Raw genomic sequence first — 25785 nt, 5'->3', positions numbered from 1 at the left:
TATATTTAATGAAACAATCACATTAGGACAATATTCAATTAAGCTGCTCAAAGAAATCATGCAAATGATTAACTTAAGACGCTTGCATCTATATTCATGAATAAAGTTTTAAAATATCATATAGTGCAGACGCTTAGCACACAGTCTCCCGGATTCATCCAAGCCCTGATCCAACCCAGAACACCACGCTTGAGCCCCTCCCAGCTACCCCACCCACCGTAAAGTAATATAACGTAACGTAACGTGACACAATGTGACGTGACGTGACGCAACGCAACGTAACGTAACGTAAAACGGATCTCCCCCACCTCCGTAAAATAACGGACACTCCCAATTTGGTGTGACGCCATTTTGGTCGCGAGCCAGAACTGCCACTGAGCCAGAGCTCACCCAACGGCGCCTTCGTCACCCACTCTGGGAACACCTTGAGGTCGCCTTCGCCTTCGCGCCTCCAGCCATGGCGACCGCGCAGCCCTCGCAGGTGCTCCAGAACTACCACCCCGACTGCGAGGCCGCCATCAACGGCCAGATCTGCCTGGAGCTGTACGCCTCCTACGTGTACATGTCGATGGCCTACTACTTCGACAGGGACGACGTGGCCCTGAAGCACTTCTTCCAGCTGTTCCTGCAGCAGTCGCGCCAGAAGAGGGAGCACGCCGAGAGGCTGATGCAGCTGCAGAACCAGCGCGGAGGCCGCCTCCGCCTTGGCGACATCAAGAAGCCAGACCGCGACGACTGGGAGAGCGGCCTGAAGGCCGTGGAGTGTGCGCTCCAGCTGGAGAAGAACGTCAACCAGAGCCTGCTCGATCTGCACCAGCTGGCCACCGACAAGGCGGATCCCCATCTGTGCCACTTCCTGGAGAGTCACCTCCTGCTCGAGCAAGTCAAGTCCATGAAGGAGTTGGGGGACCATCTCACCAACCTGCTCAAGATGGGGGCCCCAGCAGACGGCCTGGCAGAGTACCTCTTCGACAAGCTCACCCTGGGGGACGGCAGTAAGAACTGAGTTTGGACTGCTTTCCCCAGAGCCACAGGGTGACTTCCCCTGATCACCATACCGAGCATACATATTGCAATATTGCCCTTGCAAAACGTTCACTTTTTTTTTCTTCCAGTTTTGCCATTTCTTCCAATACAGTTATGTGGTTCCTAAATAAATAAAGCTCTGTCCTTGATTCATGTGTGCAGATCTCCTCTTTTAAGTTTTAAGTCAGGTATCCAGGAGTCTCTCCGCCCACCCACGTCCCATCCACATGCAGCTCGGGATCTCTGTGGATGGAGGGAGAAGGTATTCCATGGGACCCTGGGAAACACAAAATTAATCTTCCCCTCATAAACAAAGTGGGGGTGTGGGGTGGCTGGTCTGGGACCCTGGTGAATGTGGGTACCTGTGCATGGTAAAAGCCTAAAAACATGGCCTGAAAATCACAATTTGATTCCCCAATTGCCTCTGGGGAAGGAGTGAAGGGAATGGGATTGGGCAGGGATTAAAACAAAGGGTTCTTAAATTTTACGTGAAATGTTTTTGATTAATAAAATATGCAAATATTATTGTTGTTAATGTTAATCTGGATAGCAAAATGGAGACCCCAAAAGCCAGCTTGGCAGACTATCTCTTTGACAAGCTCACCCTGGGCAACAGTGATAATGGTAACTGAGCCTTAGGCTGACTTTCCCATAGACACGGGAGTGACTTCCCAGGTCACCGTGCTGGACCTGCATATTGCCCTTACAAAACATCCAAATATTGTTTTTTCCTTCAATTGTCCCCTTTCTTCCATTAAAGTACCATGGTACCCAAAACCCCAAATTACATCAATAGAAGGAGTGAAAAATATAATGTCAAGGCTGAAAGTCAAATTTGTGATATTGACTATAACGTACAATAATTCTCCCTGAATGTTGTCAGTGACTCTGGCTGCTTAGAAGAATGTAGAGGGGTCAGGAGAGTTGAAGCTGGGAGACAAGTTAGGAGATAATGTAGCTAGTCCAGAAGAGAGATGATGGTAGCTGGAACTGTGGTGGTGACAGAGGAAATGAAGAGACCTAGACAAATTCCAGATGCATTTGCATGAATCAAGAAGATTTGCTCATGGACCAGAGGTGAGAAATGGGAAATGAAAATAACCTCGGTTCTGGTGTTTGGACTTGAACACCTGGGTTGATGGTAGTGCTATTTCTTAGTTTGGGGATTTTGCCAGGGGCACATCTGGGGAGGAAGGGTGGGAAACGCATGGCATGTAAAATCTGAGATGCCTATTAGTGTCATTCAGATAGCTGAAAAAAATGCATCTGCAGTTCAAGTGGGATGTCAGGTTTGGAAATATGGGAGGCATTGTGACAGGATAAGCTCACCAGAAAGAGAGTTTAGGGAGATTGTGGCACAGCCACCCCCAAGCGTAGGGCAGCTAACGTTTCGAGAATAAAAAAAAATTAAAAAACATGAAAGACTCTAAATAGATATACTGGGGCAAATACTAAGCCAAAGAAGGCTGGTATAACTAAATTACTATCTGAGAGATTTTTAAGACAAAAACATATTTAGGAGTATTAAGTGTTTTTACTTGTTGATAAATAATTCATTAGGAAAATAAAATTATTCTGAACCTATGTATATCTAATAATGGAGCCTCAACATAAATAATGCAAAGTTTGAAAGAATGGATCACAGAAATTGATAAATTCATACTTCTCTCAGAAATTGATGGATGAGACAGACTTAAATTCAATAGAAAAAGATGATTTGAATAAGAAAATTAGTAAAATTGACCTGAAAAAACATAAATAGAACTCTGAACCCCCAAAACTGAGGGGATGTAAGTTATTATTAAGCATACAAGGAACACTTAAAAAGCTGACCATGTGCTAGGCCACAAGAAACACAAAAAACCCCACACAGGACAAATTCTCTAAACAAAAGGCAATAAAAGTAAAAATAAATAGCCAAAAAACAGTCTCAAACACCAAGACACTTGGAAACTAAAAGCACTCACATAAATATTTTATGGAGAAAATAAAAACCCTAAGGTAAATGATAAAATATTAAGAACTAAATATAAAAACAAAAATAATACATATTTAAATGTCAGGAGGATGTTAAAGCAGGTCTTTAGAGAGAAATTTATAGCATTAAATGAATGTATTAGAGAATAAGAAGGATCAAAACTTAATAAAATGAGCTTTCAAAACAAGAGTTAAAAGAATAATAATGGACTAAACATGAAGACAAAAGAAAGAGGGAAATAATTGCAATAAGAGAAAACACTAATGAAATAGAGAAAAAGAACACTAGGATTAGTAAAGTCAAAACTCAAGTTTTTGAAAAGACTATTAAAATGACAAACCCTAGTCCAATCAGTCCTCAAAAAAGTAAAGACAAGACAAGAAAATGAAGGTATAAATAAACAATATTAGGTGCAGATACAGAATTAGAGATGAAGTAGTTTTTAAAAATCATAAGTGAATACTATGAACAATGCAATTCGAATAAATTCGACAATGTAGACGAAATAGATAATTCTGTAGAAAAACATATACAACTGAAGAATAAGTTCAATGAGGTGAAAAACCAGAATAGAGTTATAATGATGACAAAATGGCACTGGTAGTCAAACATCTCCCTACCTACTCTCTCCCCAAAATATATTTTCAGCTTGCTAGCTAAAATATGCCAAAACTTCAAAAACCAAATAATACCTATCTATTAAAAACTCCTCCGGAAAATAGAGAGGGGTGACTCCCCAACTCATTTTATGAAGCAAATATAACCCTGATTATTAAAACCACATAAAGATGGTACAAAACAGAAAAATTATAGGCAAATGTCACTAATGCACATAGATGCAAAAATCCTAAATAATACATTAGCAAACTGAATCCAAAGAAGCATTTTAAAATAATGTCATATCAAGTAAGATTTATCCCAAAACCTTGTAGAAGATTTAACAATAGATAATTTATTAATTGAATTCATCACATTAACAAATTAAAAGAACAGTATCATATGATAACCATGATAAGTGCAGGAAAAGCATATGATAAAATCAATCAATTAATCATTCATGATATCTTTAAAAATAATGCCTTCCAAATACTCAGAGCAAACATCAAACTTAATGCTGTAATGTTACAAGCATTCCTCTTCAGCCTGGAAGAAAAACAGGATACTTCTTATAAGTGCTGAAGATTCTAGCAAGAGCAGCAAGATAAAAATCTGTCCTACCATTATCAAGACTCATAAAGCTATATCTATTCAAAAAGGGCGGTATTGGCACAGGCATAGACAAATGGATCAAAGAAACAGAACAGCTCAGAATGGAGAGCTCACCATGTGGAGAAAGAAAATAAAGTTATATGTACAGAAATTAGGCTCAAATACATTAAAAACCTGAATATAAAAAATTAAATATTTAAAAGAAATACTTCTATGACATCACAGCAGGGGAAGATGTCTTAAGATACAAAAAGCATACACACACAAAAGGAAAAGATTAGTACATTTGACATGACAGTTTATAAACAAGCCAAAAACTAGAGTAAGATATTTCTGATGCTTATAACCATAAAATAATTAATCCTGAATATGCAACAAATTAAATCAATAAGAAAACAAATCATCCAATTAAAAATGAGCAAGGATGATAGCAGGAAATTCACAAAAGGGCAAACTTGAATTGACCGTAAACAAATGAATACACACTCAGTTTCAAGATACAGAACATTTCCATATCACAAGTATCTCTCATGCTACTTTTTTGTTTTTGGTGAGGAAGATTGGCCCTGAGCTAACATCTGTGCCAGTCTTCCTCTATTTTGTATGTGGGTCACCACCACAACATGGCTTGATGAGTGGCGTATGATCTATGAACTGTCTGACAAAGAATTCAGAATAATACTGTTAAAGAGCTTCGGCAAACTAAAAGAACAAACAGACAGAAAACTAAATAAAATTAGGAAAACAATGCATGACCAAAATGAGAAGTTCAACAAAGAAATAGAATCTATCAAAAAAAAGAAAGCCTAACAGAAATCTAGAGCTGAATAATTTAATGACTGAACGAAAGAATTCAATAGAAATCTTCAAGAGCATATTCAACCAAGCAAAAGAACCTGAACTCAAACACAGGTCATGTTAAATTAACCATTTAGGGGAGCTAAAATAAAAAAGAATGAAAAACAGTGAAGAAAGCCTACCAGAATTATGGGACACAATGAAGAGAAACAACATACTCGATATTAGAATCTCAGAAGGAGAAGAGAAAGAGAAGGGACAGAAAATCTATTTAAAGAAATAGTGGCTGAAAACTTCCCAAACATTGGGAGAGGAATGGACATTCAGATACATGAGGCTCAAGGGACCCCAAACAGATTGAACCTGAAAAGGGCTTCACCAAGACACATTATAATTAAATTGTCCAAAGTCAATGGCAAAGAGATTTTTGAAAGCATCAAGAGAAAAGAGACTCAACAAACATGAGGGAGCACTCATAAGATTATAAACAGATTTCTCAGCAGAAACTTTGCAGGCCTGAAAAGGGTGAAATGATATATTCAAAATATTGAAAGAAAAAAACTGGCAAACAAGAATACTATACCTGGCAAAGTGGTTCTTCAGAAATGAAGGCGAGATAAAGACTTTCCCAAACAAACTAAAACTGACCGAGGTCATCACCACTAGACCTGCCTTACGAGAAATGCTAAAGGGCATTTTACGGACTGAAATAAAAGGAAGCTAATTAACATCATAAACACATGAATCTCTAAAACTTATCAGCAAAAGTAAATATATCGTCAAAGCCAGATTCTCTAATATTGTAAAGCTGCTATGTAAATCACTTACAACTGTAGTTTAAAAGTTGAAAAAAACCAAATGTATTAAAAATGACTATAACTATAATAATTTGTTATTGGATAGACAATATAAAAATGATGTAAATTGTGTCATAAATAACCTAAAGTGTGATGGGGGAGAAAGAAAAGTGACATGTATGTATGCTCTTCAAGTTGTTTTTATGTTTAAAATTGTATGATATAACTATAAGATATTTTATTTAAGCCTCATGGTAACCACAAAAGAAAAACCTGTAATAGATACACAAAAGATTATAAGAGACAAAGTATACCACCACAAAAAGATATTAAATCACAAAAGAAGACATCAAGAGAGAAAGCAAGGGACAAAGGATCTATAAAACAGAAAACAATTAATAAGGCAATACTAGGTCTTTACCTATAAATAATTATTTTAACATAAACAGATTAAATTCTCCAATCAAAAGGCATATAACGGCTGAGTCGATAGAAAAAAACAAGATTCAAAAATATGCTACCTACAAGAGATTTGCTTTAGCTTTAAGGAAACACATAGGCTGAGAATGAAGGGAAAGAAAGATATTCCAAGCAAATGGTAAACAAAATAAAGCAGCAGTAGCTATACTTACATCAGACAAAACAGGCTTTAAGCTAAAATTGTTACAAGAGACAAAAAGGTCATTACATAAAGATAAAGGGGTCAATTCATCAAAAAGATATAACAAATGTAAATATTTATTAACCCAACATCAGGGCACCCACATATAAAAAGCAAATGCTAACAGAAATAAAAGGAGAAATAAACAGCAATATAATAATAGTTGGGAACTTTAATATCCCACTTTCAACAATGGCTAGACCATCCAGACAGAGAATCAATAAGGAAACAATGGATCTGAACTATAGACTAAATGGAACTAACAGATATGTACAAATGGACCTTAACAGATATTTTTCCAAAGAAGATCTACAGTGGCCAACAGGTACGTGAAAAGGTGCTCAACATCAATTGATATCAGGGAAACGCAAGTTAAAACTACCATGAGATATCACCTCAAACCTGTTAAGATGGCTATCATAAAAAAGACAAGCGATAGCAAGTGCTGGAGAAAAGGGAACTCAGGCACTGTTGATGGGAATGTAAATTGGTAAAGCCTTTATGAGAAACAGTATGGAGCTTCCTCAAAAAGTGCAAAAGAAGAACTACCATATGATCCACCAATCCCACTTCTGGGTATACATCCATCCAAAGGAAATGAAATCATCATCTCAAAGAGCTATCTGCACCCCCATGTTCATTGCAGCATTATTTATAATAGCCAAGACATGGAAACAAATTAAGTGTCTATTTGTGGATGACTAGATTAAAAAGTGTGATATATATATATATGAATATTATTCATCCATAAGCATAAAGAAATCTTTCCATTTGTGACAACACAGATGGACCTTGAGGGCATTTTGCTAAGTGAAATAAGTCAGAGAAAGACAAATACTGTCTGATCTCATTTATATGGGGAACCTAAAAAACCCACCAGAGCCATCCCTGATGGCCTAGTGGTTAAAGTTTGGCATGCTCCACTTCGGTGGCCTGAGGTCAGTTCCTGGGCACGGAACCACACCACCCGTCTGTCAGTAGCCATGCTGTGGTGGTGGATCACATAGAAAAACTAGAAGGACTTGCAACTAGAATATACAGCTATGTACTGGGGCTTTGGGGAGGAAAAAAAAAAAGAGGAATATTGGCAAAAGATGTTAGCTCAGGGCAAATCTTCCTCACCAAAAAAAAAAAAAAAAAAAAACCCCACCAAATTCATAGAAACAGAGAGTAGATTGGGGATAGCTAGGGGTGGGGGTGGGGTGGGGGGAATGGGTGAAGGTGGTCAAAAGGTACCAATTTGCAGTTATAAGATGAATAAGTTCTGGGGATCTAATGTATAGCACGGTGATTATAGTCAACAATATTATACCGTATACTTGAAGAATGCTAAGAAAGTAGATCTTAAAAGTTCTCACCGGGGCTGGCCCAGTGGCGCAGTGGTTAAGTTCGCATGTTCCGCTTCTCGCTGGCCTGGGGTTCGCCATTTCAGGTCCCGGGTGCAGACATGGCACCGCTTGGCAAAAGCCATGCTGTGGTAGGTGTCCCACGAACAACGTAGAGGAAGATGGGCATGGATGTTAGCTCAGGGCCAGGTTTCCTCAGCAAAGAGACGAGGTTTGGCAGTAGTTAGCTCAGGGCTAATCTTCCTCAAAAAAAAAAAAGTTCTCACCACGTGCACAAAAAAATGGTAACTGTGAGGTGAAAGATGTCTTAACTAGCCTAATTGTAGTAATCATTTTGCAGTATATACGTTTATCAAAGCTTAATGTTGTGTACCTTAAACTTACTCGATGTTGTATGTCAGTTATCTTTCAATAAAGTTAGGGAAGAAATAAAATAAAAAATATTGATCTTACCAAAGAACTCGCTCTTTGTTTAATTTTTTCATTATTGTTTCTTTGTTTTCCATTTCATTGTTTTCTCCTCCTTTCTTTTATTTCTTTCATTCTGTTTCCTTTGGGTTTATTTCGCTCTTCTTTTTCTAGGCTCTTGAGGTGGAAACGTGGTTTATTGATTTGAAGCTTTTCCTCTTTATTATATAAACATTTAGCTTTATAAGTTTCCTAATCGACACTGGGTTAGCTGCACCCCACAAATTTTGATATACTGTATTTTCATTTTGTTAAATATATATTTTATTTCCCTTGATTCTTTCTCTTTGACTAATGGATTATTTAGAAGTGTGTTGTTTAGTTTTTCAATGTTTACGCATTATCCTCATCTTTCTGTTATCAATCAGTAGTTTGATTCCATGTGGTCAGACAATATACTCCATATGATTTAAATTTTTAAATTTGTTGAGGTTTGCTTTATGGTTTAGGATATACTTTATATTGGCATATCTTCTGTGGGTATTCAAAAGGAATGTGTATTCTGATGTTGTTGGGCAAAGTATTCTATAAATGTCAATTAGATCACTTTAGCTGATGTTGTTAAATCCTTCTATATCCTTGCCGATTTTCTGTCTAGTTGTTCTATCCACTATTAAGAAAAGGGTGTTTAAGTCTCCAACTATAATTGTGGATTTTTCTATTTCTTCTTTCAGTTCTGTTTTTGCTTCTCATATTTTGTAGCTCCTTCGTTTGGTGCATACTCATTTAAGATTTCTATGTTTTCCTGGTGGACTGACACTTTTATCGTTATAAAATGTCCCTCTCTGTCTCTAAAAAATTTCTTTTCTCTGAAATCTACTTTATCTAATATTAATATAGCCACTCCTTCTTTCCTGTGATTAAGATTTGCATGATAGATCTTTTTCCATCAATTTACTTTCAACTTGCCTATATCATTGTAGTTGAAATGAGTTTCTTGTGGACAGTGTAAAAGTTGGGTCATATTTTTAAATTGATTCTGTTAATCTCTGCCTTTAATTGCTACATTTATACCACTTCCATTTAAAGTAATTACTTATATATTAGGGCTTAAGTCTGAGATTCTGCTTTTTGCTGTTTGCTCTCTTCTGCTTTCCTGTTGGTTACTTGAACATTTTTCAGAATTCCATTTTGATTTCTCTATAGTGCTTTTGAGTGTATCACTTTGTATGACTCTTTTAATCATTGCTTTAAGTATTACATTATATATACATAACATCTCACAGTCTACCTATGCTATTTTACTAGTTCTAGTGACATGCAGAAGCCTTACCTCCCTTTACATCTCTTTACCTTCCTCCACTTATCATATAATTGTTTAAAATATTTCCTCTACATACATTTAGGACCACATCAGGCAGTATTATTATTTTGGTTTTCACCATCAAATATAATTTAGAAAACTCAAGAGGAAAAGGAAAGCCTATTGGTGTTTGCCTATATTTTTGCTTACCTTGATCTCTCTTCTATCCTGATGTTCTAAGGTTTGTTCTTTTATTATTTTATATTCATTTAGAAAACTTCTTTAGCCATTCTTTTAGGGTAGATCTGCTAGCCACAAATTCTCTTAATTTTCCTTCTGAAAATGTCTTGATTGCCACTTCATTCCTGAAGGATATGTCCACTGGATATATGATTGTGGGTTAACAGTTTTTTGGGGTAACTTTCAAGCACTTAAAACAATATTTTGCCTCTTCTTTCTGGCTTCCACGCTTTTGAAGATAAATCCACTGTCATTCTAATTGTTTTCCTGTCTTTAGTTTTCAGCAGTTTAATTATGATTTGTCTTGGTGTTGATTTCTTTGCGTTCTCCTGTTTAGCATTTGCTCAACAATTTGAATCTGTAAGTTTACGTCTCTTGACAAATTTGGTACAGTCATTATTTCTTCAAATACTTTTTCAGACCTGCCTTCTTTATGCTTTCCTTCTGGTTCCCTGATGACGTGGGTGTTAGGACTTTTGTTATAGTGTTATAGATCCCCCAGGTTTTCATCTTTTTCAATCTGTTTTCTCTGTGTTGTTCAGATTTGGTAATTTCTATTTTTCTGTCTTCCAATTCAGTGACACTTTCCTCTCTTCCTTCCGTTCTGCTGTTAAGCCTGTCCCCTGAGCTTTTTTATTTCAATTAGTATAATTTTCAGTTTTAAAATTTTCATTTAGTCCATCTTCCTATCTTCTGTTTATTGGCTGACACTTTAATTTCTTTTCTGAGATTTACTTTTTTTTCACTTGTTTTATGCATGTTTGTAATGCTCTTTGACATATTTTTACCATGACAGGTATGAAATCTTCGTGAGATAATTCTACAATCTATGTCATCTTGGTGTTGGGACATGTTGATTGTCTTTTTTTTTCATTCAGAATGGGATTTTTCTGGTTCTTTGTAGGATGAGTGATTTTTGACTGAATCTAGATATTTTCATATTATCTTACAAGACTCTGGATCTTACATAATCTTTGTCTTAAATGGCTTTTTTTCTGACACTGCTCTGACAGGGGAAGGAGAGGGTTGCTGATTTGTTAATGCCAGGTGTGGGCAGAAGTCCAGGTTCTCTAGTTGACTACCATTGACATCCAAAGAGGGCTGGGCTCCTTATTGCTACTGGGTGGGGACTGGAGTTCCCATTCCCCGTGTGTTCTCCACTGATACCAAAGTGAGGGTGGTCTAGTTACCACAGGGCTATGGTGAAAGTCCTGACCTTCTATGTATTAGTTACAGTTCTCCAAAGAAACCGAATCAATAGGATGTTTATATATATAGAGAGAGAGAGAGTTATTTTAAGAAATTGGTTCATGTGATCATAGAGGGTGGCAAGTCCAAGCGCCATCAGGTTGGGGACCCAGGAAAGAGCTGATGCTGCAGTTCAAGTCTGAAGGCTGTCTGCTGGCAGAATTCCCTCTTGCTCAGCGGAGGTCATTCTTTTATTCTATTCGGGCCTTTAACTGATTGGATGAGGCCCACTCGCTACTATGTCATTCCTCAGATTCCAAGGTCTCTAGTTGGTCTGCTTTTTTCTCAGCACCCTTTAGAGTCTTCTTTTTTTAAAAAAAATAAATGTTGCAATATAATTCACACACGATACAATTTACCCTTTGAATTTATAATTCAATAGCTTTTAGCACACTCATAGAGTTCTGCATCCATCACCACAATAAATTCTGGAATATTTTCATTGCCCCCAAAATAAACCCTGCTCCACTTAGCTATCATTTTCCAGTCTCCCCACCTGCCCAAGCCTAGGCAGTTGCTAATCTACTTTCTGTGTATTATAGATTTGTCTATTCTGGATATTTCATAGGTATGAAACCACACAATATGTGGTCCTTTTTGACTGGATTCTTTCACTTAGCATGATGCTTTCAAGGTCCATTCATGTCACAGAATGCATCAGTACTTTATTCCTCTTATTGCTGACTAACATTTCATTAGATGGATATATCACATTTTCTACATCCATTCATCAGTTGATGGGCATTTGGGTTGTTTCCACTTGTAATTAGTTTCCTGTAAAAATTACCATGAATTGATTGCTCAAAACAACACATATTCTCTCAGAGGTCTGGAGGCCAGAAGTACCAAAATATTTTCACTGGTCCAAAATCAAGATGTCAGCAGGGCCATATTCCCTCTGAAGGATCCAGAGGAGAATCTTCCTTTCCTCTTCTAGCGTTTGTGGCGGCCAGCATTCCTTGGCTTGGGGCTACATTCCTCCAATCTTTAGAGCCAGCATCTTCAAATTTCACTTTGTTCAGTCTTCATATCACATTCTCCTCTGAGTGTGAAATCTCCCTCTGCCTCCCTCTTACATGGACGCATGTAATTGCATTAGGGCCCACCTGGATAATCCAGCATAATGTCCCAATCTCAAGATCCTAAAATTAATCACATCTGAAGAAACTCTGATTTTTGCCAGATAACATTCACAGGTTTCAGGGATTTACCTGTGGATATCTTTGGGGGGGGGGGTACATTTTTCAGCTTACTTCAGTCTTCCCTCTGACCCCAAAATATTCACATCCATCCCACATAAAAAATACATTCATCCATCCCAACATTCACCAAAGTCTCAACCCTTTAAAGCATCAATTCAAGTCCAAAATCTCACGTAAGTATCATCAGCTCAAAAGTCCCAGATCTAATCATCAAAGTCATCTAAATCAGGTGTGAGTGAGACTCTGAGTATGGTCAATCTTAGGACAAAATTCTTGTCCATCTCTGGACCTGTAAAACTAGAAAACAAGCTATCTTTTCCCAAAAAATAATGTACAGGCATATTATAAGAGTTCTAGCCATTCTCACTCCAAAAGGGAGAAAATAGAAAGAACAAAAAGGGCACCGGTCCGAAGTGACTTTGATACCCAGTAGGAAAAATTCCACTAGGTTTCCAGGTCCAGGAGCAATTCTTTGTGGCTTGAGATTTCACCCTCTGGGCTCATGGCTCCAGGCTCTGAACCCAAGGTTCTGCCATAGGAGTTATTCTTCATTTTTTCTTGAAAGGTAGGATATATTTGTATCTGAGTAGTTGTATTAGACTGTTTCCTGCTGTAGAATTTTGGAAGCCTGATGGCATTCCTTTGTTTCATCCTCTCTCTGTCTCTTTCAGTCCAAGATGGTAGTATTTCTTCTGGTATAACATTCTCAAAAATATTGTGGGTCTCTGAGGTATGTCATAGGGATATATTCAACTAGACAGGAGGGTCATTCACAGATCCCTCCTGGAAAATCACATCTCTATTCCTAGCTTCTGCTTCTATGATTGAAGGATCCATGAATTGTATATCTAATTTCAGAACTAGCAAAAGGTTGCCCAGGAACAATCTCGGCTTTCTCTCCACAGCATGCTTTTCTAACAGTAAATCTCCTAATTTTAGCATCTTTTGCATTGTGAAGAGGTTAAGAATATCCCAAATCATCAAGTCAAGTCTTGGTTTCTTCCTTATTTTTTTAAACACAATTTTTTTTTTACAGCAGTTTCAGTTTCACAGCAAAATTAAGAGGAATGTACATAGATTTCACATATACTCTCTGCACACACACATGCATAGCTTTCTCCATTATCAACAACCCCCAAAAGAGTGATACATTTAGTACATTTGTTACAACTGATGAAAACACATTGGCACATCATTATCACCCAAAGTCCATAATTTACATTAGGTCTCACTCTTGGTGTTGTACATTCTATGCGTTTGGACAAACGCATAATGACATGTACCCACCATTATAGTATCATACAGAATAGTTTCATTGCCATAAAAATTCTCCGTGTTCCACCTATTCATCCATTTATCCCTCTATCCCTCCTTAACCCCTGGCAACCACTGATCTTTCTACTCTCTCCATACTTTTTCCTTTTCCAGAATGTCATATAATTGAAATCATACAGTATCTAGCCTTTTCAGATTGGTTTCTTTCACATATAACATGCATTTAGGGTTCCTACCTGTCTTTTCACGGCTTGATAGTTCTATTCTTTTTAGTGCTGAATAATATTCCATTGTCTGGAGGTACCACCGTTTATTTATCCATTCACCTACTGAAGGACATCTTGATTGCTTCCAAGTTTTGGCAATTATGAATAAAGCTGCTATAAACATCCATATGCAAGTTTTTGTTTATGATTTCAACTCCTTTGAGTAAATACTGAGGAGCACAATTGCTAACTCACATTGGGAAGAGCATAGTTAGTTTTGTAAGAAACTGCCAAACTGTCTTTCAAAACGTGGTTGTACCATTTTTGCATTCCTACCAGCAATAAATGAGAGTTCCTATTGCTCCAAATCCTTGTCAGCATTTGGTGTTTTCAGTGTTCTGGATTTTGGCCATTCTTAGGTGTGTAGCGGTATCTCATTGTTTTAGTTTGCCTTTCCTTGATGACATATGATGTGGAGCATGTTTTCATATGCTTATTTGCCACCTGTATATCTTCTTTGGCGAAGTGTCTGTTAAGGTCTTTGGCTCATTTTTTAATTCGGTTGCTTGTTTTCTTATTGTTGAGTTTTAAGAATTCTTTGCATATTTTGGATAACAGTTCTTTATCAGATGTATCTTTTGCAAACAAACAAACAAAATTTTTCCCAGTCCGTGGCTTGTCTTCTCATTCTCTGGAAATGTCTTTTGCAGAGGAGAAGTTTTTAATTTTAATGAAGTGCAGTTTATCAATGATTTCTTTCATGGATTGTGCCTTTGGTTTGTATCTAAAAAGTCATTGCCACACCCAAGGTCATCTAAGTTGTCTCTTATGTTTTCTTCTAAGGTTTTATAGTTTTGTACTTTACAGCTAGGACTGTGATCCATTTTGAGTTAATTTTTTTAAGTCATATATTGTTTATTTCTCACATAACATCTACAACAAATTAAAAGTCATTCTTTACAAAATTCACAAATCAAACTATGGAGCATAAAATATTACAAAATTCAAAATTGTAAAGTCAATAATTAAGAATGTCAACTAATTATAACAGTAATTTGTTTAAGATAATTACACATCATTCTTCCTTGGCTAATAAATTTATTACAGCAACTTCAATATTTATTTGTAACTGTGTCTTATTCTATAGAAATCGCCATTGGGTGAGACTATATTTTCGTGATATTGTAGACCTTAAATCATGTTTAACAAATTTTCAATTTGGGAAGAAATTCTCCACTGGCAACCAATATGGACAGAGTCAAATATAAACTGAGAGCCAGATAAGTATTTGAAACGGTGTGCAGTAAATGAATGCTGCATGATCATGCTCCATGTAATGCGTTATTCCTTACTGTGTTCATCAGTCAATTTCAATTGTAAATTTTTATGTACTTGGTAGTAATTCATTTTTATAAATTTTAAGAGTATGTATGTCATCTAGGACAGAGGTCAGCAAATAATGGCTTACAAGCCAAATCTGATCCACCGTCTGTTTTTGTATAGCCCACAAGCTAAGAATGGCTTTTGCATTTTTAAATGACTGGGAAAATGTTAAACAGTAGTATTGCGTGACATGTAAAAATTTTATGAAATTAGAATTTCAACATCCATAAACAAAATTTTATTGGAACACAACCATTCTCATTTCCTTACATATTGTCTGTGGCTGCTTTTATACTACAATGGCAGAGTTGAGTAACTGAACAGAGATCATGTGGCCTACAAAGCCTAGAATATTTACTCTTTAACACCTTTACAAACTCCTAATCTAGAACTCTAAAAAGGCTGTGATAGTCTTTTAATATTGAAAACTTTAAAAATGTTAATAGTATATCATTATTATGTATTAGTAGTAATGGTTATATTATTACATTATTATTATATGTTATTATTGTGTATTATTATGATCTAGATATTACTGTATTAACATTGCATGTTATTATTCTTTATAGGTCTATATCAATTTATCTATTTATTTAGGTATCCAATTAAATCATCAGCGATTTCGAAAAAAGCATGACATATTGCCTATAATTTAGATTTAGGGACATGTTATCAACTGTCTTCCCCATCACATATTTGACAAAGGTTTTTAAGATTTTATATTTGGTAAATGTGTTTTAAAATTTAAGATTTTATATTTGGTAAATGTGTTTGTAAAAGTTTTGGTTGTCAATTTTCTCTCTTTACTCTTCACCAGAGGGATGTTGTGCTAAATGTACAATACCTCTTTGCTTTAAATTTCCAAAGTGTACAGCGGAAACTTAAGGAAACCTCAGGCAAAGTTTGATTAATTTCTATAATCATAATGTTTAGACCCAACGTGTATGACCAAGGAACTACTGGATTGAATTGGAATATTCTATCAATAACCTCCCCCCATTCAGTCATATCTTAAAATTAGACTAGGGACATGTAGAAAATATTAAGAAAGAAAATTGCTCCCAAGCACCATGGAAAAGAACACTACTTTTCTATGTAACAAAAGTTTTGAGCTCAATGGGAACTGACTGAAGTGTGCCTTGATGAACATCACAAAATAAATGATATCAGAAATATGTCCTTTGCTAATATTCAATTATACATACTCTTGGGCATTGGCCCTGGAGTTACAAAACTTAATCACAGTTTCGTGTCATTGTAATCTAAAAGGTGACCATTTACTTTCCCAATTTCACATTCTCTCCTGACAGGGGTGAGTAGCGGGGAGAATAAGAACATGGTGTGACTATCATAAATTATACACTATTTGGCAATTATTGAGTGCCATCAAAATACAGGATACACATCACCCCTGTTAAGGGCATTTGTGATCCAAACGTATGCAGAAACATATCCATTCTATAGCATTAGAGAGGCACAATGCAAAATGACTTTTTTCAACCCTAAAATAAATTCTTAACCAGAGAAAATAAAGGATTAGATTATTTAATACAATGAAAATAGTCACATTTCTATTAGCTTTTAGGAGCTAGTCTCCATATACATATGGCAGTTGAAGAGTTCCTTATGACGACACAATACCTACAGCAAAGGCAGCAGTGTTAGGTTTCATTTCTCAATAAACACTTGCAGAAACAGGCTCAATTCTCATATAATTAACAAATTTGATATGAGAAAGGTAGAGTAAATATTATTGTAGGCACCTGGCAGAGTGGGGTAAGGATCGGAGCAACTGCCTAAACACCGGATGAAAATATTTTAAAAGAATTATTTATTGGTCCCTAAATTCATAATTTAGGTTTAGTACTTGTGGATTCTAGCTTGCAAATTACTTAAATATTTGCTTTAAAAAAACATTTTGTGACCTTAATCTCTAATCCTTTTTCATGAGAACAGTTGACAGCTACATGTAATTCTAATTATACCTTATCAACCAGACTTTGTTTTCTGTATTGTATAATTTTCACAATTTATTTCTAAATGTGTAAATATGACAAGAGATGCAATGCAAATGATAATCGTAACATCAATGATCACAAAACGAAATTCAACTTTACATTCAAAAATCCACTTTTCTCAGCTTTATTGAGGTACAATTAAGAAACAAAATTGTATAAATTTAAGGTGTACAATGTGATAGATCGATATACATATATATTGTAAAATGATTAGTACAATAAAGTTAGTTAACACATCCATCACCTCACATAGTTACTTTTGTGTGTGTGTGGTGAGAACATTTAAGATCTATTGTCTTAGCAAATTTCAAGTACATAATACAGCATTGTTAACCATAGTCACCGTGCTATACATCAGGCTCCCAGAAGTTATTCATCTTATAACTGAAAATTTGCACCCTTGAGCAACATCTCCCCATTTCTCCCCACCCCCAGCCACTGACCACCACAGTTATTCTATTCTGTTTGTATGAGTTTGACTTTTTTAGATTCCACACATAAGTGAGATTGTACAGCATTTGTCTTTCTCTACCTCATTCAGCAGAATGCCCTCAAGGTTTATTCACGGTGTCGCAAATGGCAGGATTTCCTTCTTTTTTATGGGTCTATAATATTCCATTGTATACTTATACCACAATTTATTTATCCATTCATGCATTGACAGAAACTTAGGTTGTCTCCATGTCTTGGCTACCGTAAATAATGCATTGAACATGGGAGTGCACATACGGTGAGCTATTGGCTATCATTTCCTTCAGATAGATATATAGCAGAAGTAGAGGGGCTGGCCCCACAGCCGAGTGGTTAAGTTCGTGCACTCTGCTTCAGCGGCCCAGGGTTTCACCAGTTCGAATCCTGGGTGTGGACATGGCACTGCTCATCAACCCATGCTGAGGCGGCATCCCACATGACACAACTGGAAGGACCCACAACTAAAAATACACAACTATGCGCCGGGGGGCTTTGGGGAGAAAAAGGAAAAATAAAATCTTTAAAAGAAGTACAAGTGCTGAATCATATGGTAGTTCTATTTTTAAATTTTTTGGAACCTCCGTTCTCTTTTCCATAACGGCTGTACCAATTTACATTCCCATCAACAGTGCACAAGGGTTCTCTTTTCTCCAATCCTTGCCAGCACCTGCCATCTTTTGTCTGCCTTTGTGATTTGATGACTTTTTGTGGTGGTACGCTTTGATTCCTTTCTCCTAATCTTTTTTATATCCTCTAAAGGTTTTGATTTTATGGTTACCATGAAGCTTACATAAAAGGTCTTATAATTATAACATCCTACTTTAAGCTGGTAACAACTTAACTTTGATAGCATACCAAAACCCTAGACTTTTACTTCTCTCCCCCTCACATTTTCAGTTATTGATGTTAGAATTTACATCTTTTTTATATTATGCATCTAATAACAAATTATTGTAATTATAGTTATTTTAGTATTTGTCTTCTATTTTTTATATTAGAGTTGAAAGTGATTTACATACCACCATTACAATATTAGAGATCTAACTTTGACTATACGTTTACTTTTACTGGTGAGCTTTGTATATTCATGTTTTTATGTAATTAGAATCTTTTCACTTCATCTTGAAGAACTCTCTTTAGCATTTCTTGTAAGGCAGATCTAGTGATGACGAACTCTTCCAGCTTTTGTTTCTTTGGGAAATTCTTTATCTCCTTCCTAATTTCTATAGGACAGCTTTGCCAGGTATAGTATTTGTGGTTGGCAGCTTTTTCCCCCAATATTTTGAATGTATCATCCCACTCTCTCCTGGACTGCAGGGTTTCTGCTGAGAAATCTATTCACAGAAGATTATAGGGGAGGCACTTTTTCATGTGACGAATCTCTTTTCTCTTGGCGTTTTCAAAATTCTCTTTCTCTGACTTTTGACAGTTTAATTATATTGTGTCTTGGTGTAGCCCTATTTGGGGTTATTCTGAATCCTTTGTCCAGACAGTTCACAGATCTACATTTCTTTAGGATCAGTTATTGGACCTTTATTAGTTTCCTTTGTTGACGTAATGTTTTTGATTCTTCATGATCCTCATATCCTTACACTGGCATCTGCACATTTGAGCAAGTGTTCTCTTCTCCCAGGATTTATAAGTTTCATTTGGCAAGGAAGGACCATCACCAGTCATCTCAGCCTGAAGTTCTGAACAGGCCAACTGGTACCATCCATGGGCAAGGGGTGCTTACTGTCGGGGTCTTTGTTTGGATGAGGTCACTGCCCATGCTCTGAGGTCCAAAGGGCCCGCTGGCTGGGCTCCATAGTCAGTTGGACCTGTCATCAGGTCTCCATGGCCAGGTGGGGCCAGTGACTGGGCTCTGCAATTTCCTCTAGTCAAGCAAGGTCACTGGCTGTGTTCCTCAGTTGGGTGGTGCTGCTGGCTGGACTCTGAATTTAGGCAGGGCAGCATGCTGGGCTTTGAAATTGGGCAAGCCACTGGCTGTGCTCTACATTTGGGTGGTTTTGCTGTCTGGGCTTCTTGCCTGGGCAAGGCTGCAGGCTGTGCTCGGCTATCCAGCAGGGCTATATGCTGGGCTCCACAGCCACGTGGAGGTAGGTTGGGTTCCAAGACTTGCCAGGGTCACTGTTTGGGCTTCCTGGTTGGGCAAGCCCAGAAGCTATGTTCTGCAGTTGGATGCCCTGCTGGCTCACCACTCTGCCTGTGTAGGGCTACAGGATGGGCTCCATGGCTGGGCTGGACTGCTTGCTTAGGATCCAATCTGGGTAGACCTGCCAATGTGCTCCCTGGCTAGATGAGACCACTGGCTCCACTCCACAGGTGGGCAGAACTGTTGGCTGTGCTCTCTGATAGGGCACCACTGCCATCTGGTACACAGTCCACCAAGATCCACCTGCTGGTTGCTGTGAGCCCCACCCTCCTTCTTGATTTCTACCTGATCCCAGGTGGTCTAGCCCTCCTGATTCTTCCAGTGTTCCCCATGAGACAGGATAGAAGTGGGCCTTGCAAGAAGCTTCCCAGAATGCTGGGGAACCTGGATGTTCACATTGAGGTCTACTTCCCCACTGGAGAACCCTCTTGGTGTGACTTTCTGCCGGCCTGGAGGAGGGGCTCTGTGGTCAAAGTGAAACTGCTCTTCTTATACTTCTGATGTTGTTTTTCTCAGTTTTTGTGGTCCAAGGTGGGTCTCCAGCCTCACTCCCAGGTTCTGAGATTTTTCCAAAGGCATTCTTGTCTGTGGATAGTTGCTAGGTGGTCTTTCTGTGAGGAAGACTAATGCTGGGAACCTCCTATTCAACTATCTTGTTGATTTCACTCTCCCAACCAGACTCTCTTTCTAGCATCCAGGGGGAAGTAGTAACTTCTAAAACTCACTCAAATCTACCAGACATTGCACATTTACAGTTTTTCCTTCATTGCCTTAAATAAAAATATATTTAGCTTTGTGAACTATCATATTTTTCACAATACAGTACAGAATACCAGTACCAGTGTTTAGTGGATCTGTATTCAATAGACTTAAAGTAAGATGTGTACTCTTTAAATAATTTAAAATATGTACTCCTTTACTACTATACTATATTATTACCACAATCCAAATTAAGGTCCAAATTTTAGCTAACATTAACATTAGCTATCAAAGCCTGATATGTACATACAAATGCATGCATTCAATACACATGTACACTGCATGGTTTTCTAAGATGCTATTGAAGCTATCACAAAGTGTGAATTAAGATGTTATTTTATAAAAAAAAGTTCCAATATTATATTACCTGTTTTCTTGTGTTCATTTGACCCAACAGCTCTCCTTTGCAACAGGATAATCTGAGGATGCTCTACATCATCCAGCTATGAAGTAGTTTTATAAAACCAGGTGTCCCATACAGACACTTACTCCAATGACCTGCTTTAATTCAGAATGTAACCCAACCAAATATATTTAATAGCGTGGCTAGGAAAATCACCATGGTTTATAAAACAGTGTCTCTGGGAGAAAGAAAAGCAGCTCTTGGCTCTGCACAGAATCTTATTATTCCTATTTCCATTTCCCCCTCCTACATTTATAACAACTGATTAAACTGAATATGTTTTTTCATCTTGTAGCTGCAATCTCTATACACAAACTGATTAACTGAAATACCTACATTAATGTGATCAATATATTTATCAATCTATAATGATGTAGGAGTTGATTTTCATAATTTTGGGAGTTGAGCACCTTGATTCATTCATAAACTATTATCTTTTTTCTAAATATTAGGGATTATTAATGTGGAAAAGAAAAAAGAATTAAGGGGGAAAGGACACATAGAGAAAATTGATTTCCCTGCAGCATAATTAAGGAATACATTTGATTAAGGACCAAAGTGATGATGCAGGAGGGAATAAAAGCATTGATAATTGATAGAGATCTAGTGAAATAGGAAAGCAATTGTAAATAGACTATTTTGAACACAAAACTGACAATTCCAGTACCATTACTGTTTTTAGTCCTTGACAGTTAAGATCTGAGGAATGATAAGCAATGTTTCAATAGCTGCATGTACTAGAAAATAATATTCCCTGCCACCAGAAGTTGCTCTCCGCACAGCTCTCCCCAAGCCAGCGACTGGAGCACATAGACAATCAAAGTGAGGAGTATCTCCTTCAAGAATTCTTTCCAGTAGTTCTCTTCCCCTCAATTTCCAGTTTCTTCTGCCTTCTCCCCTTTCTAATGGGATGCTTTTGGCCTCATCAAATCCACCAGTCACTCCACAACACATCTTCAATTCATGTCCTGTAGAGGAATGCTAGGTTAGGTATCTGCACATAATCCCTCTTCAGGTATATGTATATACTGGATACATTCATATGACTGCCAATTGTTTAGAAGAATCAGCACTTTTCCCAGCAGGAGAAAATTAAGGGATAACATTACTAATGGAGAATGGAGTTATACAGCCGACAGCATTTGACAGATTATTATTTTTTTTATTGCGGTAACAGTGGTTTATAACATTATGTAAATTTCAGATGTACATCATTATATATTTCGATTTCTGTGTAGATTACATCATGTTCACCACCCAAAGACTAATTACAATCCATCACCACAGACATGTGCCTAGTCACCCCTTTCGCCCTCCCTCCTCCCCTTTTCCTCCCCGTAACCACCAATCCAATCTTTGTTTCTGTGTGGTTGTTTGCTTTTTGTTTTTATCTTCTACTCATGAGTGAGATCATATGGTATTTGACTTTCTTCCTCTGATTTATTTCACTTTGCACAGTACCTACATGGTCCATCCACGTTGTCAGAAATAGCCGGATTTCATCGTTTCTTATGGCTGCATAGTATTCTATTCTGTACGTATACCACATCTTCTTTATCCATTTGTCCCTTGATGGAGACCTTGGTTGCTTGCAAGTCTTGGCTATTGTGAATAATACTGCGATGAACATGGAGGTGCATGTATCTTTATGCCTTCGTGTTTTCATGTTCTTTGGATAACTAACCAGCAGTGGAATAGCTGGATCATATGGTAAATCTATTTTTAATTGTTTGAAGAATCTCCATTCTGTTTTCCATAGTGGCTGGACCACTTTGCACTCCCACCAGCGGCGTATAAGGGTTCCCTTCTCTCCACATCTTCTCCAACACTTATTGTTTCCTGTCTTGTTAATTACAGACATTCTGACAGATTATTAATGAGCCTTTCCTCATGGGTTGTTTGTCGTGTAAGAAATCAGAACTTAAGAGTGCCATCTGCATTAGCAAAAGTGAATGGTAATAATCTTTCTACGTAAAGAACATATCCCAAACCATTGATTCACTTTACGATAAATGAGGTTTAAAATCATTTGGGAAGAAAGCAACAAAATGTCAGTATTTCCTAGAAATTTGAAACTCTCTAAATATGTTTAAGTGACCTTAAATATTAGGAATGCATTCAGAAAATGGCAAAAGCCTTCAAGAAAATACCTCAAGAGGACATTGTTTATTTTTAATGTGTGAGCAAGAATTGGAGAATGAAAACGTCAGAGGGAAGGCAATAAGTGTGAATAATACACAGAAAACACTTTACAAACCTTCTACTTGAGAAACTGTGTTTTTTAACACTGGCTGGTTGAGGTAATTATCATATTTTTATGAAAGAGGCTTATCAGCAAATAAGCCACTGAGAGTGTGGAAGAAAAGTTTAGAAAATTAAAAAGTGAGAGCACATTACTCACGTCAAATTATGAAGAATAATGATCACATTAAATACGTTTATTCTATTAACACTCCGGGTTAACGTTATAGCAAGGTATAGAATCACAGGAACATTTTACAAGGATTATACTTTTTTCCTAACTTGACTGGAAAAACTTACAGTTGATTTTAGTGAAACAAAATATCAGCTTCAACCAAGGAATTCTGGATCTTTAGGTTAACTAACATAATTCCACCAAATATATCTTACCCTAGAAACATAGTTGTTATGTAGGAAAAGGGGTGAGAACCAGCAATTTCTGTATCTGTGACAACAGAAGTAAAGATCTCAAACAAAACATCATTGAATACATATGAATATTTCAAAGTAAAGATATTAATATAGATTCTAATATCAACCCATTAGCAACTAATTTTTCATTGGTCATATAAGCATTCCGTCAGTGAACAAAGGGAACCTAAACAGACTCTTGGGCCCATGAGATTAAAGTCAATGTCTGTTGCAATCATTCAGCACAAAGCTGGACATGCATTATGTCCCAAATAGTTATTGATTAAATATTTGGCATGTCCCTGCCATTCTAAATCAATGTTCTCTATCTGTATCTGTGAATTCCATGGATCCGTTCTTGTGTTTACATCTAAATGAAAAATTACCGGACGCATTTTCAGGATTATCTTGATCTCTTTATAGCTCAATACAACCACACAGATACAGTGTCCACATTTGCATGTGGGTTTTGAGTTACATTGAGTGTGATTGCTGCTAGATTGGCATGTCCTGGTGTAAAAATGACAATCGTCCCATGTCCATCCTTACGGTCCTATTGATTTATTTTACCAGCTGCAAAGACTAAAATTTCCTTTCAAAGTGATGACTGGAATATGAAAAATAGTTGATAGAATAACACTTCAGGACCACCTTCACTTATCAAAGGTATTGAGATTTAATGATACTTCACGAAATCAACAAACAACATCAGAATAAATTATCACTTGACTTTTCACCAATTAATAAAAAAGAACATGGACAGACAGTATTTAAGTGATGGCTTCCACTACCTGAAAGCAGTTTCAACAACCTCTTCCCTATGAACCCTCGTCATATGAATCATCATATGAGCTAAAGCGTGTCAATCATTTCAGTCAAGAAGAATGTACATTGAGCATGGCACACTCAAAAGAAAACTTTCATCTTGGCAACTAGATCTATTCTCAGCGAGAAGTAATTGTGTTTAAGGCAAAAAGCGTAATCTGATCCTTAATTGGAATTTCTTAATTTTAATTTTATTAGTTTTATAGTTGTATCTGCATATACTTATAAATTGTTAGTTTCACAGTTATAAACGCATGCCCTTAAGCATAGAGATTTTTATACCTGGCTTTACGTTTATGCATTTTAAGTAAAATTATAATAGTAATTTGTCACCATTGGGTGTCTTTGATTTTTTCTCCTTCTAAAGGAAACAGTTGAAATACACATTCAACATGTCTCCCATTCATTGCTTTAATTTGGAGCAATAACGAGACTAAAGCTTTTAATAGACCACTCAATACTTTAATTCATATTTTTGAGCCCCTTCTATGTGAAATTTAGCATCAAACAAGTTAAACAGTCTTTGTACTAAAGGACCTCATGGTCCAGCCAAATTTTCCAAACTATCTAGAGAGGAATCCTGTTCAGAGTGTCACTCTCTGCTTTACAAGATGTGTACTTGAGCATGTTACATCCTCTCTAATTTACAATTTCTTTGTCTGTAAAATATGGGTGATAACAATAAAAGTTAACTCAGAGGGTATCTGTAATGAGATAATGTAGAGTGAACAGCTCAAAGACAGATAATATTGATTTTGACTTGGTAGATAATATTGATTTTGGATTGATATATCACTTTTCATGACCCCTCATTAAATGATTAATTTATACATATGCATGCACACACACACACACACACACACACATACATATATGGAGAGTGAGATAAGCCACCAACTGCTGCTACTCATGGTCCACTTCCTTATGAATACATCATCAAGCCTAGCGCATGCACTAATTTTTAAAGATGGGATTACATGGAACATTGAACAGCACTCAGCTGCAAAAAAAATGCAAATGTGAGTTTATAGAACAAGTTTTTGTGTTAGGATGAATAAAAAAATACCTGGCATATAATAGATGTTCAGTAGAAATATACTGAATGAATGAGAGATAATCACTGACACTGAGTCAGAACTTATTGCCTAATATCAGTTGTGTAACTGTTAGTTCTGTAACAGGTTTAAATGATGAAGGGAACTGAAAGTCAAAAGAGTTTTTATAGATTATATAACTAGATTTTTTATTTGATGACCTGAATTTATTATAAATAATACTGTGATGGTTAATTTTATATGTCAACTTGACTGGGCCAGGGGGTAGCCAGATATTTAGTACAATCTTATTCCATGTGTGCCTGTGAGGGTGGTTTTCCATGAGATTAACATTTGAAACAGTAGACTGAGTAAAGCAGGCTGCTCT

The 25785-nt window shown here is 36.8% G+C and overlaps 1 protein-coding gene across 1 annotated transcript; it reads left to right on the top strand.

The window, feature by feature from the left end:
* The first annotated feature begins 284 nt into the window (after positions 1-284).
* Positions 285-1182, top strand: LOC139081172 (ferritin heavy chain-like). Its single transcript, XM_070606329.1, has one exon. It carries the CDS (start codon positions 458-460, stop codon positions 1004-1006), a length of 549 nt encoding a protein of 182 aa, XP_070462430.1. The 5' UTR covers positions 285-457; the 3' UTR covers positions 1007-1182.
* The last annotated feature ends 24603 nt before the right edge of the window (positions 1183-25785 follow it).

The sequence above is a fragment of the Equus przewalskii genome, chromosome X (genome assembly GCF_037783145.1).
Source record: "Equus przewalskii isolate Varuska chromosome X, EquPr2, whole genome shotgun sequence".
NCBI classification, from domain to species: domain Eukaryota; kingdom Metazoa; phylum Chordata; class Mammalia; order Perissodactyla; family Equidae; genus Equus; species Equus przewalskii.
Note: the sequence above shows the minus strand (reverse complement) of the source record. Positions and strands in the feature narration are given on the sequence as shown.

Bases quoted from the DNA above. Each gene is read 5' to 3' on its own strand.
- LOC139081172 (XM_070606329.1), top strand. From the start codon at position 458: ATGGCGACCGCGCAGCCCTCGCAGGTGCTCCAGAACTACCACCCCGAC.